We start from the raw sequence: 16,089 nt of genomic DNA on the forward strand, positions 1-16,089 counted from the left end.
CTACAAAAACAAAGTAATATTCATGGACAGGTATAGATTGTGCTTAAATTCCCTGCACTTTTCTCAGTTGCTTAGCTGTATGTTGCTACAAGCTCAAGCACCGACTTTGTTACCAGCGGTACTTCACTGATTCTTGTGACAGATATGCCTTTGAGCGGTTAACACTGCGCCCTTTGAAGCCTCCAGACACACAACTGTTTGAGCCCTGACTCTACCCAAAAACAGAAAAGCTCAACAAAGTCACAGCTACAGCCACATTTAAGGTCCAGTCTTTCAAGAAGCTACGACGCGCTGTACAAGTCCCTATAGGCAGCAGTACAGAGCCTTGTATACATTAACGGCTGCACTTTCCTTTCTGCACAAGGTCGAAACGCAGAGTTGTTGTGCAAACCGAATTTAATCTCCACTTGTATCTGGAGATAAGGACACGGTCTGCAACAAGACCGCAATTACCTTTAACTGTACTTAAGCAGCAAAAATAAGGGGAATTGAGTGGCGATAATATAATGAAGTGGTGGCATAGAGAGATCATACTGGCTGTTTGGAATAGCTTTCACTACAAAGGCTTTGCTTTCACTACATAACGATTTCAACAAGCCAATGCTCCAATTCGACTAAAAGCTTACAGAAAAAGGAAGAGATTTAACACAAAAAACATCACAGCACAAGAATCCTCAATGTGAATGCAACATCATACTGGGTTAATGCTTATTTTGTTTAACCTCTTACCCACCACATCAACCCAGTGCATTTTCTCCAGTTCGGCTTTACCCAGATCTTAAAGCTTCTCGATTCGAGAGCTCTAGGCCAGTGTAACGTTTCATTTAAAGCAGTACTAAGTAACTCATGCCCCTAGAGGCCATAAGCGCCACTGCAGGTGCCGTTGCATGTTGTGTTTATTTCTCATTAATTGTCCGTGAGAGTAAATACTATGGTGACAGAAAAGACAAAGGGAGAGAGGGATATTGCACGTCCAATTACACAAAGGAGATAATTGCTTTCACTCAAACTTGGCTGTAAACACTGTTGTAAGTGGTGCTCGCCCGCAGTTAGCTTTGCCCGTTAGCTTCTTCTTCATGATTCCATTATTGTGTATTGGGGCCTCTGGGTCGGTGAAGGGAAAACGTGCAATTGTGGTTTTCTGGCCAGAGACACCAGGGGGAGAGAAAGACCCTCCAATCATCCCATTAACACCCAAGAGGGACTACGGAAAGGATTTATTAAGGTAAACAATTTACTTAGTACTGCTTCTTAGTACTTTTCTGTTGCACTTTCACATTTTTGCTGTTCATTTGTGGCCTTTTGTCGCACTTTCATCAGTTCATTTTGACGCTTTTTTTAGTTGCATTTTCATCCTCGTTTTGTCGCCATTTTGATTCCAAGAAGCTTTTAGATTTGGGTAACACCAAACTGGAGAAAGTGTGCTTGTTCAGGTGGGGGTTAAAAGGTTAAATCTATAGGCTGACTCAAAATACACATTAGGCAAGTAGGTATGTGAACGTTAAAAGTAGACAAATGGAAAGTTAGGCTTGAATTAGGAAAACAAGGACTTATAGAGACTGAGCACTCTTCTCTTCGCTGATAGGATGACATTTTTGAAGGTGATAGTTTAATGGTTCTAGCTTGACCACCGCATTTATTTACAAGCACGTAAAAGTGTCAAAAAGACGACAACAACGGCATTCCCGAATGAATTAGAGTCAACTCAAGTGTAGAAAAGTACCTGTCATTTCATAACAGCGCCATCTGCTTCAGGTGGCGATTTTTTCCGAAGAGAAAAAGAGCGACAAAAGTAAATTGCTCTTAAATGGAGCCAGTCATTGTCAAAACAACTCACGGCAAGAGCCGAGAGGAGTAAAAACACGGGGAAGGAAAGGACATTAGTGCAATAGGGTATTCACGAAAAGAGATTTATGCGGTGACAAACAAATTAAGTTAATAAGAGCACAATAATACAACATCTGGGCTGCGAGAATAGGAAACTGAAATAAATTGAATACATAATATCATCTATAAATTGCTTTCTGTCCTTATCAAGCCAGTTGAACATTGGTTATTGATATAGCGCCATGAGAACCTTTCAAAACGATTACTGAAAGGGATGTGTTGACAATTTAACAAGTGCATGAATATTACCCTTGACCGAGGAGACAAGCAGATTTTCTTTTGTTGGATGTTTTTGACACAATTTCACCGCAGTTTTCGTAGCTTGTGCCTCAACTCATCATCTGCGCTCCTTTTGACTCTCATTTCTGTCAAAAGCATTAATTACTCAATTCAGCTTTACTTGGATCAGCGCTTGGCATCTGCCGATCCACTTTAATGAGCTACTTAGACGGGCTCTGAGAAGGGAGTTTAGTCATGTCAGGGAACAAATCGAACCGTTTCATTTCTAAGAAGAACTCACTTGTCGGTCGTTTCGAGGGAGATTCATCCGATGGTGTAACTCTCCAGCGGCCACATGAAGGCAATAGTGCGTGAGAATGAGGAGAAATGGTATCGGGTCGCACCGAGAGACCAACATGAATGTTCAATTGCTTTGCTCATTGAAGGTCACACCTTTTCTCCTGAGACGGAATGTAAAATGTCTGACACGTCGTCTGCTGCGAGGTTTGTTTAGCTGTAGGTTGTCTTTCCAATAGCATTTTGAAAGCACTGGCATTATAACTCCACATATAGTAGTCATCAGTTATAGGGCTCCGCGATGTGAAAATCCGTCTAGAGTATTGTTATAATGATATTGTTCTTTCAAGACATTAAACTTAAAGCTTAAAAAAAACATTGAAATAGCAACGAAAACAAGGATGAAAATGCAACAAAAATGTGGGGAAAATATCGCCAAAAAATGTGCCTGAAAAGCAACATAAAAGTGAGAAAAACGTGACGAAAACATGACAGAAAAGACAGACAAAAAAGCGACAAAAGAGCGACAAAAATGTGCTGTAAAAACATGATGAAAGAGCAACAAAAATGACAAAAACACGTCAAAAAAGATACAGAAAAGTGACAAAAATGTGACAAAAACATGACAAAACAGCAATGAAAAAAAGGCAATGAAAAAGCAGCAAAAAGTGACAAAAACATCACCCAAACACGACAAAATCATGACAAAAATGGAACTAATGCACAATCTCAGTCAGATAGAAGACCTCAGTGATTTTGCGATACGGATATTGCAAAATAATAACATTTGGCAAAAACATTGTTAGGCCCTAATCATCCCCTGTCATTTACTGGTGGCTATTGATGCTAAGTGCTACATCCCACTATCGGCAGGTGCAGGGCCATACACTTAATCTGTCAGTGGTCATAATGTTTTGCTTGCTCTGTGCACTCCTTAACAGATCAGCAAGTGGTTTACTCCGGCTGTGTTTCTATATTCTGCATAATAAAAGGATTTTGTCAGTAAGAGGCCGGTAATTTAATCTTTCTGTGTCTTGCTCTGCTTCGGAGCTTCAATAAAATCTCAATTATTGTCTCGAATTGGAAACGTCAGTGTCTTTATATTACGCAATTAGACACTATTACGCACTTGTCAAAATGTTATATTGAATTTGAGACGATTTCTTAAATTGATCCAGTGCGGGTTCAGCTGAAAATTGCGCCGGGAATATGAAACAATTGCTAACTATTAGAGGTAGCTGAGAATTGATGCCTCGGTTATCACTCTTGGCATAACAAATCAATAATTAGCCAGTTTCTGACAGCTACTTCAAGCATTTTCTTTCAGTTCAAAACAGTCTCCTGTAGTTTTTACCGCACAACAGCAGCAGTCCTCAAAACCTATCACTATTTTGAGGTTTGATCGTATTGTTTGAGGAAAAGTCACGTTTTCTCAGTAACATCCAGCGAACTCTTGGTAACCCAGCAGTTTTCAATTCAGATTCCTGCTGATTCCTTTCAGCTTCCAGTCTGAGGATGATGCTGTTTTGCGTTTCACTGCTTCTCTGTGTCTCGTTAACTATTCTCTTCTGGCTTGTCTATTAAACCTGATTATATTATACAGCAGCAGTCGGACACACTTTGCAGCGATAAAAATGGCTTCCTGTAAAGACACTGTAATGTTTATTGGAAAAAAATCAATGAGAAAAATATGGGCTAGTGTCTTTTTTCCTTCGTATGGTTGCAACCTCTATCCGGATTTGAAACAAGAGAGCACCCAAGTTACTTTATATTAAATTCAAATATGAAATATGGAAAAAAGCTGTACCCTGTCCTGTAATTTTAAACCACCACATTGTGATATTAAGCCAAAATAATATATGTATGTCGGGTCTGTCATGCCTAAATGCACTCAAAATCAAGTGATGATAATGACTGCTATTAATATTGTCAACATCACTCATGTTTATATCATCGGCTTAAAAGTCTGGAACAAAATAATTATATCCGCGGTCACAGTGAAATCCTCGGCATCCTTTTTTTTCTCCGCTGGACCTTTTCCAGTTCGGGTTTATCCCCTTCATCCACTTAATCCTGCACACCAGTTTTTGTCATGAGGCCTTGTGGTGAGGATGGACACAGAGCGATCATGTTTCCGCAGGGTCAAAACAATGTTACAGGAGCAGGGCATTCTGGGTAATAAAGCCCGGGCAAAGACACAGTAGGATTATGTTACACAATAGAGGTCTACAGTATGTCCAAAAATAACACCATGGTACTCCAAATGACATTGTTATGTATTTAAATGGGAGATTTCTTGTTAAAGCAAAAATAATCCTGTTGTCGGCCACAGCACTTTTGTTTTTTAAAAGTGTATTTTTACAAATCCAGTTTCTACAACCCACGGTCAGACAGATTGTAGCTTGATATGAATATTTTTGTAGGAATAAGCTTGGAGGTATTAGACCCAATTCCAACAACAAAGAGCCTCAAGCGAATTGCATCCTCATTTATCCTGAAGTGGGCAAACTGTGCATAATTGTAATTTCAGTATTGACTGTGCTGGTTTCTCAATGTGAAGTTGGAGCAGGCAGCAAAGGAATTTTAATGCTACAGTTATTACCGTATTTTCCGGACTATAAGTGGCACCAGCCAAAAAATGCATAATGAAGAAGAAAAAAAACATAGATAAGTCGCACCAGCCTGGGCATGGAGTAGGGATGCACCAATACCACTTTTTCTAAAAAGTACTTGCCAATACCGAATATTTTTTTAAATTTTCATTCAATATTATTTTTAATTTTTATTGCACTGTCCATCATAGACAGAACAGAGCATGTCCAAAAGTACCTCAATGCTTGTGCTTTATTCATTTATCTATTTTTATGTAACAATAGTATTGAGATGTTATTTGATACTGTAGCTAAATGGTCTCTTTTCACCTTTACTTCAGCTTCGTGTGGATTTTCTCGTGTGTTTATAACAATTTAGCAAGTTGCTACAGCATTTTGATTGTTTTGCTGCAGCTCATTTTCGCTCAATATGGACATGCTGTATCTCTTTATTTTGGATTTTCTGAGGACTTTTTAGTCGCTGGGTTAGTTTTTCAGATGAATAAGCTGGGCATAAAACGACGTACGAATCTTCAGAACTGTTAGCCGCGAGTTAGCGGCTAGTTAGCAACATTAGCCTGTATTTTGTAAACACTGCAGACTCCACGCTGCAGCACTAACAACATTTAGCTCTAGTTAAATCCAGCACAGACTTGGATTTAGGGAGTGTAGTCTGTAATAAAGTCAGCTCTATGTGGAAAATTGCATTTCCATTAAAGAATTCTCCAGTTTGTTGCTATTTTCTCTCCTCAGTGGAAAGCTGTGTCCCGTAGGAGCGCCATGTGTTCAAGCACCCATTTGCAAACTCGTTCCTCTAGCTTTTAGCCCGGGATTAGCTTTTTTTGTTCCCTCACAAGTTTCTCACTCACTCCAAACTTTTTTTCTGCTGCTCGACTACGTTTTTAAAATCTTCAGTGGTACAGAAGTAGCAGATACTGGAACAGATGCCTAGAGCGCCCTCTAGCAGCTGTCAGCGCGAAAATAGCAAACATTGTGAAATTATATATTTTGATTAAAAAGTTGTACCTACCACCCCCAGCCAAATTATGAAAAAAGTGCAATTTATAGTCTGGAAAATAATCAGTAATTTTTAGCTGACGGCATGCTAGCAAATTGATAACGCAATTATACCACAGATTGAACGCAGAACGGGTGAGAGCTTGTCCATTAATGGTTGGCCTTGTCATGATAACAACAATCAATGTATTGAGTCAAAAACATATTGTGATAAACTATATAATTGAATACTGGACATCACAGTATTTAGCATCTGTACAACCACAATATTACTTAAATTGTTCAAATATTACACAAATGGAATAAAAAATCTGTTAAAAATGCAGCCAAATGTACTTTCAATTAATATTGAGCCCAGAAATGTATTCATTGTATGTCATTTATTCAACTCTAAATCAATATAGTAATTACTGTGCCAAGCCTAGTAATGATTTAAAGGGACACAGTGCAGACAAAACTCAATTTGATCAGGTTTTGGACCAGCTAAACGTACATACTTTTACTTTGAGTTTGAATGAGGTGTTAAATTATTGCAGTGAGTCACTAGTCTCATACTCTGCCTACTGCCTGGACTTCAATGTAACCCTCGTCACTCCAGACAGCATCACTCTCCACTGAGCCCAAGTGATACATAAAACCTGGATAACCACATGGCTTATTCTGACCAATGCATGGACACATCATTATTGACCGTTAAGGACTAAATGAGCCAACAAATAGACGTTTTACGCAGCGGTGTAGCGGGTTCAAGGTCAGTCTAAGCAGCGGAGTTAGCCCCATGTGACCCTTACGAGAGTGAGCACACGGGAAGGAATAAATATTGTGCAATGATAATATGGAGCATTCAATTTTCCCAGTGACAGACTCTGGGGTGAACGCACATTCAAACATGCAAATTGCTGCTCCCCAAGATTTAATACACCAACACAATTCGAGTTTGCCCATGATGCAGAAGACGTTGTTGTTGTAGTCATTTGGTTCTGCTGCCACACCATCTATTTGCACACTATTTACACGCATTTGAACATAATGTGCTGCATTTCCCCGGAAGAATCAAATGATACTGTTGGCATTTTAGGAGAGGAGGTCAAATGGTCTTGCATAAATGGGTAAAAATTGCCAGATTGTTTAGACGCATTCAACTGTTTTGAATTTTGTTAAAGCAAGAGTTTACGAAACCATTTCAATTCCATTACAAAAATCGAAGTGAATTTGCAATATACACAAATTATCATGCAAATTGTATTTCAGTGCCATAAAGGTTAAAAAAAAAAGTTTTTCAATGAAACCCATTGATGGTATTGTGTCTCGGGGCACTTTGAATCACTGACATCAATCTCAGACGCCTGGGATAATTAGTTAAACCCAGTTAAGGGAAAAACTACTGAAAAAGGACGTTCTACATCATTAAGCAGACCATCATTTTCAGGCAATATGGGAAAGAAAAAGGATCTCTCTGCTGATGAAAAACCTGAAATAGTTGAATGCCTTGCCCTTGGTATGAAAACGTTCAATATTTCACGAAAGATCAAGCGTAATCATCGTACTGTTAAGAGATTTGTGACTGATTCAGACACACACGGGTTTGTGCAGATTAAGGCACAATGAGGACGGTTTCTGCCAGACAAACACATCAGATTAATAGAACAGGTACATACAGAACATACAGGTATTTGAAGCTACTGGTGCCTCTGGAGTCTCCCAAACATCAAGGTGTAGGACCCTCCAGAGGCTTGTTCATAAACCTTCTATCCAGCCTCCCCTAAACTATGAATTTAATGCTGACGAGCAGAAAAGGCTGTAGTGGCTCAGAAATACATGAAGACTCATTTTCAAACAGTCTTGTTCATTGATGCCGTGTAACCCTGGATGGTCAGATGGATGGAGTAGTGGATAGTTGGTGAATGGCCACCATGTCCCAACAAGGCAGTGATGTCAGCAAGGAGGGGGCGGAGTCATGTTTGGGGCCAGACTCATGAGGAGGGAGCTGGTCGGCAGTTTAAGACTTGAAAATTATGCTGACTGTCATTTGAGTTAATAATGTAGAAAATCTTAGAAAAATGTCATTTGCATAATAATTTGGAACGCGGTGTATTGTGGCTTCTTGTGATACTGATTATGCTTCAACTAATATTGCAATAATGATAATGTGCTGATATATTGTGCAGCTCTTTTCAGAAGGATGGGAAGACTCATAATCGTGCACCGCATATATTTAATACTATCTATGCCACTGTGCAGCTGTGAAGGCAATTAAACAAATCAGATAAAAAAAGGCGATAAAACACAGGGAGTGATTATCGTACAAAGCGAAGTAATGAGCAATCAGCGCGTCTGCCTGCGTCCACCTCGGCTTCTGTTCGCTACGTCACTTAATCCCAACATTAGCGATGGAGAGAGTAATGAGGGGGTAAAAATAACCTAAACGACTGCTGTGTAAAGACCTTGCGGAGTGGAAAAGATGCTGATGTTACCTGGGAGATCAGACAGGGCTCCACGCTCGATTATGTGCTTTCGGTACAGAGTCTTCAGGACCTTGGCGCTACCGAACCTCTTGAAACGGCTCTTCACATTGTTGTAATACCATTCGAGGGACTGGGTTCTCAATATCCTGAAAAAGAAAAAGCGAGGCGGCAATTTGTCAGAGAGATGAGTTCAGCCCAAAGTCATTGAATCAAAGCAGGAAAATAGCATCAAGCAACATTCTGCTTAGTCGAGTCCATAAAAGGTTGTGCAAGGGAATAGATGAGCTATTACTGTCACTTTTACTTCATTTAAACATAAAACAACACTTCTACTATTACTACAACAACTAATGACAACTACCAGGTTCTAGCAGTGTAAGAAGGGTAAATATAAGGGTTGATTTGCTGTTTATTAGGATGTTGGTTTGATCAGGGAGGTAAGAACTAAAAATCGTATCAATGCATGTGTTCAGTCATGTGACTATTTCCTGTTAAAGCAGAACTAAGTAACTTTTGCCCCTAGAGGCCATAAGCAGGACTGCAGGTGTCGTAGCATGTTGCGTTACTACACTGACAAAAAAGACAAAGGGAGAAAGGGATATTGTACATCTAGTTACACAATAAAGATTTTTCACTCAAACTTGGCTGTAAATACTGTTTAATTGGCACTAGGCCGCAGTTAGCTTTGACCATCAGTCTGTTGACCCCCCCAATCATCCCATCAACACTTGTATTACCCCCAGAGGGACTACGAAAAGGTTACTTAGTGCTGCTTTAAGTGCACCGTTTGGAGAACCTTTCATCGTTCAAAAATATTCTGTATTAAATTCTTAACCACTTAGCCTTAGCCAAGCGCGATGTCTCTAGTTTGACTTTACCCAAATCTAAAAGTTTGTCGATTGGAGCTTAAAGCGTTTTTGGTGTGTTTTCATCTCGTTTTGTTGTTGCTTTTTTGCTGTGTGATAACAGGTTTTTTGTTGCTTTTCTGTCGTGTTTTTGCTGTTTACTTTTTTGTTGTTGCTTGTTTATTGTGTTATTGTTGCTCTTTATTTTTGTGCTGTTCATCAATTTTAATCGTGCTTTTGTTGCTTGTTTATTGTGTTTTCGTCACAGTTTCGTTGCTTTTTTTGAAGAAGCTTTTAGATTTGGGGAAATGCCAAATTGGACAAAATAAGCTCGGTTCCTGTGGGGGTTAAAGAGGTTAATTGCTTTACACTATTGACAGGTCGGCATGGCAACAGTTTAAAATTGCTTGCCTACATCTATGTCACTTCCTGTATGTTTCCAATAAGGAAGTGAAACTATAAACATCACAATGGATCGATAATACAGAAGTATTTCAGCTGTGGTTTTATTAATACCATCACTCTTTCTACTATTCCGTTCCCCAACATCAAAAAGTGTTTTCGACAGCAGAAAATTATCCCGTTTCTGAACCTGAAGCTACGATCAAGCTTTATTCATTCCTGTGGTGTAGTTTCCCTTGAGCAGAGAGGCTTTCACTTTGCATTGAGCACAATATGAATTCAGTATAAACCTATTAATGCGTTTCCTTTTTGCCCACAGCTCAGCGCCTGAATCCCGACCGGTCCGAGAGAACAGATGATTACATAAGCAGTAATTCATAATGGAGCGTGTGATAAAAAAAAAAATCCTTCGGAAAATGCATCCCTTTAAGCGCCAGCGTATTGCAATGGATCGCATGAAATTTTGCCAACTTTGTGTTTAATCTCTCGGAGCCGTCCTGCCCGCCTTCTGCCTTTCATGCCACCGTCACACATTTAGCCGTGCGGGCAAAGATGGATTGCCAATTTTTTAACACTGACGGCGTCATATTGAGAAGAAGTTATTGCATTTTGACCTATTACATTCTTCACAGAATAACACTTTCTAAATGCCATCTGCGAAATAAAATCTGCCCTTTCAAATATATTTCAAGCCTATCAGTTGTTTTGATCGTGCAAATTACACACATTATACGCATTAAAGTGACAAGAAAAAGCGAGTAGTGTTGCAGAAATAAATCAAACAAAAATAAAAATACGCTTAGTAATAGATGTCATAATTCACTTTAAATACAGTACGGTATTTAAAGTGTATGTGACAGATTTAATGCTTTTGAAAACATGATTTATTTCGAAAGATACCATCAGTTGCATCATTATTATTTTATTTCAGTGAAGCTGCAATTTTCATGAAGAAATGTTGGGCAGAAAAGTTGTTTTCATTTGAATTTTTAAGCTGCTGACAGGAAGTGACATAGATAAGATAAGATAAGATAAGATAAGATAAGATGATACTTTATTGATCTCACAGATGGAGAAATTGCATGATGAAGGTAAAGTTCCAATAATAAGCTGTTAATAAACTGTTGAGAGTTCCATCGATAAACAGCAAAAAAAAAAACTTTATCTGAATCTCTTGCTGAAAAAACAACAGATAAAACAGCCAAAACTGTTTTACACCAAATTAGAATAACATATCTCACCATTTCTCCAGGAAAATTCAGATATTATATTTCAGTATTTAAAATAAGCTTTCATTATGTTAAAAAAAAGTGTAATTAATGCTAGAAAAGCATCACTAGAGGAAATACAGAGTAAATGTAATATCTAGGTGAGATCAGATGTTTAAAGGGACTATACAGAGTTTAAAAATGTTAAAATTAAGTATTTTCCTCCCAATACATTTTCAGCAATGTCCTAATGTGTAGAATGAGCTCAGACCTGTTCACCACAACTGCCTCTAAAATCCTGCACTGTCACTCAAAAAGTGGTTACTTCGGGTCCAAAGTGCCGTCAAGCACGAGCTTAATATAGAGACTGCAGTTACACATAAGACCAGAGGTGGCAGTAGTGAGCATAAAATGAGCAACTTGCATCTAGGCCCTTAAAAAGAGCCTTGTTGTCGGCTCTACAGCAGGTTAAAATCAGCAACATCCCATTGTAGTGAATGGACCCGGGACTTATGGTTGGCATGGCGACAGTTTCAAATTGTTTGCCTTCATCTATGCCACTTCCTGTCAGTGTCCAATAAGGAAGTGAAACTAAAAACATCACAAAAAATGACCAAACTAAAGAAAGCTGCATGGGTACAATCTTTAGCAAAAACTTACATATAATTGTGTTAACTATGATTTAGTAACAGTTGTGTCGAATGTGTCATATGCACTTTAAGCATAACACCCAACAACCTCCAGACGGTTGGTTTGTCAATTTCACATCTAAGCTCTACCTGTGCCACAAGACAACAAATGGTAAATGGTAAATCTCAAACTTATATAGCGCTTTTCCACCTACATTAGGCACTCAAAGCGCTTTACAGCAAGGATCCACTCACCCATTCATACTCCCATTCATACACCAATGTACGCAGACACTGGGGGCAATGTGGGTGAAGTGTCTTTCCCAAGGACACAACAGTGTACACTTCCCGGAGGAGGTGGGATTCGAACCCCAGACCTTCTGATCACGAGACGAGACATCTGCGCCACTGTCGCCCTGTCGAACAATATACTCACAAAACAAATGTTTACCTATTTGTAACCAAAACATGTCACAAACTGAAAAACGGATTACTTCCTTGTCCCATTACTGACCTTTCCACAATTGTAATAAATATTACCATTATTTTTTGTTGTTGAGGTAAATGAATAATGGAATAGTAGAGTCCACGCAGATGAAGTGTGACCTTTATAGGCTTCCCTGCTGCTTTGAATATTTAGTATAAGAATAATCAAGCAGCAATAAATTATTTTTCCGGCTTTTTTTGGATACAAACTGAACTTTTGCACATGTTAAAGGCTGTGTAATCAAAAGATGTGAAAATGCCAAGTCAGATAGAAGACCTTAGTAACATTGCAAAACATTGAGGCTTCTTCCGTTATGGTCATTGCCTCTGCTGCACTGAAAACCACAAGGGGCGTACGCTAATGTAAAACCATGGGTCAATAAACAGGGTGCTATTCCAGAGCCAGAATAGCCATGCTAATAAAGGGATAGTGAGCGCCCCTGAGGCCACCCCATCCATCCCACCTCCTTGTGCAATACTCCCTTGCTGTTGTCCCCCCGCTGTGTCATTCTCACTAGATTTATGACGCTCTATCAGCCCGCCCGCTCGATGGGCCTGCGCTTCTTAATTTCAAGCCACGGGTCAGACCGGAGTCTCTCTGATGGAGGAGCCGGGGAAGAGGTTGGCCTCCTTTTATCTGCCGTTTAAAATGGATGAGCGACGATGGCTCTTGACCAAGCAAGCAGGAATAAAAAAATTCAGCCCTATGCGGTGAAATGAGGTGGAGACGTGGAGAGGTGGGGGGGCTGCCTTTGAACCGACACTTGTACAAGACACATACGAGCGAGAGTATGAGGAGAATCTTTATTGCGTTTTTTTATGAGCATACAGAGCTTGGGTTGGTTTATTTTACATGCTCAATGCACTATACCACCGAAGTCCATGCTATAAATCAATATGTGTTGCTAAAAGAATGAAAATCTCCATCTCCAGGTTCATTGTCCAAGCTAAAACTACACCCTACTTCCTGCAACTGATTGGAAATTTCAGGCAAATGACGATGTCTCCAAATGCACGATACCAGATGTTAATGTGACTTTTGCTTTTACAGCCTCATCATAACACTTTCATCGAGGTTTAACTTTAATTTATGCCCAAACAGATGCCGATCAATTGCAGACTTAACTAAGCATCTGCTCCTCTCCAAACTTGTTGCGATCCCCCAGCCGTCTTAGTCCATCTTTTTAGGAAAATACAAAGACAGATTTAGGACAGAGAGCGAGAGAGAAGCGACTGATGAATGAAGCATGACACGACGTCCCCGGAGAGGCATGATCTAAAAAAGACAGAGGAGGGCGGAGAGAGGGGCGGATAAGTGTGGGCTTTCAAGTTAGATCTGCAGCGCCGCGTGAGCTTGCGCAAATACACTTCTCATAACGAGTTTGGGAGATTCCCAGATGCTGCCTGCTTCATGAATAAGCCAAAGAAGATTCGAGTTGATAGTCTCTTGATACCGGTCTATCCTCCAGCTCATAATGCACACTTCACAAGGGAATCTGCACATCGAAACCAAATACAACATATATAACGATAATGCGGACTTTGAGAGACTGACTTTCCATTTCCCCAAGTGAAAAGAATGCATTACCATAATTGACTTCCCGAGCGTTGTAATGAATTGGATAAGCTTGTGTTGGGCGTATACAGCAAGGAGAGAAAACAGTATAAGGAAAAAAGAAAGCCACACACATGCAATGTCTGGTTTATCAAAATGTAAAAAGGCCGTATGTTACATCAGTCTGGAGCGGCTCTCATTATATTCATTCGAGAAGAGGATTTTTAACTGAGCTTTTGCTGCAAATTGGCCTAAACGACATGAGCTAGTTCCGGTGAGAAGACATGTTCTTATGCACAAATTAGTTCTTAAGGCCTTTTTAGGAAGGTTTTTGGCACTCACAAAACTGAAAACGAGCTGAGGCTGAAAACGTTCCTCTGTAAGAACAAATCCTAAGAACAGTCTGGAGGACTCTTACGCACAAAGAAATCTCCAGTTCTGTTCACGATCTGCTCCTGATGGAACCCAACATTTTGAGTCATATGCATTTGTACATATTAAATCATGGATTAATTAAATCAATACTAAGCAACTTGTTAATCTTAATAAATCCTTTCCGTAGTCCCTCTGGGGGTAATACAAGTGTTAATGGGATGATTGGGGGGTCTTTCATCTCCCTTTGGTGTCTCTGGCCAGAAAACCATGCTTGCAACTTGACTCTGTCAGCGTAATATTTACTCTCACGGTCACGGACAATTAATAAGTAAAAAGACACAACATGCTACGACACCTGCAGTGGCGCTTATGGCCTCTAGGGAGCACAAGTTACTTAGTGCTGCTTTAATTCCAGAATGTAAATATAATTGTAATACATTTCAGATGCCTTTAGTCAGAAATAAGTTGGTAATATCACTTGTAGCCTACTTTTATTAATGGCAAGAAAAGTACCAATGTATTACTGCTAAAACTTTTGACTGCCGCCGTTCACAAACAATGGAGCATTAATCATATTTACTATCATATTTGATAAAGACGAACGTGGGTGAGTATGTGAACAAACAAATCTTGGAACAATCCAGTTTTCAGCACATGGTAGAAGAATCCCAACACATTTCCATTAACTTTTGCAATTACCTTTTATAAATCATCTATTTTTCCAGCTTCAGTTGCAAAAGAAAAATCATGATGAACCTAATAGTGTGCAGAATGCATTTCTCCATTAGCATTCCTTCACACTATTCTGAGCAGCTCCAAATATGAAACTCAAATTTGTTCTGAGCCCAAACCAATCCTGTTTCAACACAAACACTCGGAGCAGCACAGAGGAAATTAATATTGATTCATTTGTGTTTGGCGAACTGTGGAAAACAAAATTTTGTTGCCAGCTTCAGTTGTGAATTTGCTATTATAATGCAAGACTGCTTTTGGAGGAAACAGGGAGACAAGCTAACTAACAATGCCATGTTATGAAGCTAAGTAGAAAAGAAAGTTAGCTTTGTTTTGTCAGCTTATGCCGCTATCCTAAAGAGCACAGCACACTGAAGGTCAGAGATAAGGTCAAAAAAGATCAATTGCTCAATTGCTTTTGATATTTGGTGTGTCTAATCACAGCTGCACAGAGCTCTCTCAGCAGATAACCTTTAAACAGGGCAGCCTGGCAATATGTGAATGCTCTCAAGTTAAGCAGGTATTACAGTGTGAAAGGTTGATTATGCATAACAAAGCACTGAGAGAAGTGATTGTGGAGCTAGTTGTAAAAAATATTAAGGCTCAGTTAAATGCAATGAAAACCAATTTGTAAAAGTTTCAATACAATGTAGAAACTAACATGATAGAAAAGACAGAAATAATATTAGTTTTGTTTGTTTGGCGCCGCAGGTCAACTTAATTCTTAATACTTACTAGCTCTTTTGTCGGTTAAAAGGTTGCTTGCCGTATCTTATTTCTGCAAAACATTAACTCCTAATAGTCATTACCACAGCCTAATGATCTCAAATTACAACATGGGCAAAAACAACACACACTGTCTTTTCTAAAGCCTGGAGCTGTCCCGTTTCTCTCCCTGTCCTTCCTGTCCCTCTATTCATTGGGCCACTCTGAGTTTAGGCCTTCACGAGTTTAACGGATGATTGTGTCAGCAGCCGCGAGACCCGTCGGCGAAGTATAGAGGACCAGAAATGAGTTATACCTGGACAAAGCGCTCTCTGCCCGGTCCAGGATGGAGGGACCAAAGTGAATTACTGAGGTTTTTCATAGTTTGAAGTGACCTGAGGCATCCATGTTGGATTTTCAAGTTTTGTTGCTGTATGTTCACTTAAGAAAAAGGAGTTTGGAATTGAGGATCTAGAAGCGTTAGTATAGCCCTTTTGTTCTCCCCCCTTCGAGCATCGTGGCTGAAAATGATCCGACTCCCAGCCTGCAGTGATTTTCATATCTTTATTTCGATTGGAACTGGCACAAATTGTACCTGCATTAACTTGTGAATATCCAACATTGAGCTACAGTCTGCAATCAATATTTTATGGGTATGGCTAACTTTAACGTGTAG

The 16,089-nt window shown here is 39.5% G+C and overlaps 1 protein-coding gene across 2 annotated transcripts in view; it reads right to left on the reverse strand.

Moving 5' to 3' along the window:
- myripb (myosin VIIA and Rab interacting protein b) overlaps positions 1-16,089 on the reverse strand; it is a 139,716-nt gene that overhangs the window by 28,619 nt on the left and 95,008 nt on the right. For both annotated transcript variants that reach the window (XM_079575796.1, XM_079575797.1), the window contains exon 4: positions 8,486-8,622. In XM_079575796.1, coding sequence (XP_079431922.1) covers positions 8,486-8,622 — 137 coding nt within the window. The remainder of the gene's footprint in view (positions 1-8,485; positions 8,623-16,089) is intronic.

Source organism: Gobius niger (genome assembly GCF_951799975.1).
Source record: "Gobius niger genome assembly, chromosome: 18".
Classification (NCBI taxonomy): Eukaryota; Metazoa; Chordata; class Actinopteri; order Gobiiformes; family Gobiidae; genus Gobius; species Gobius niger.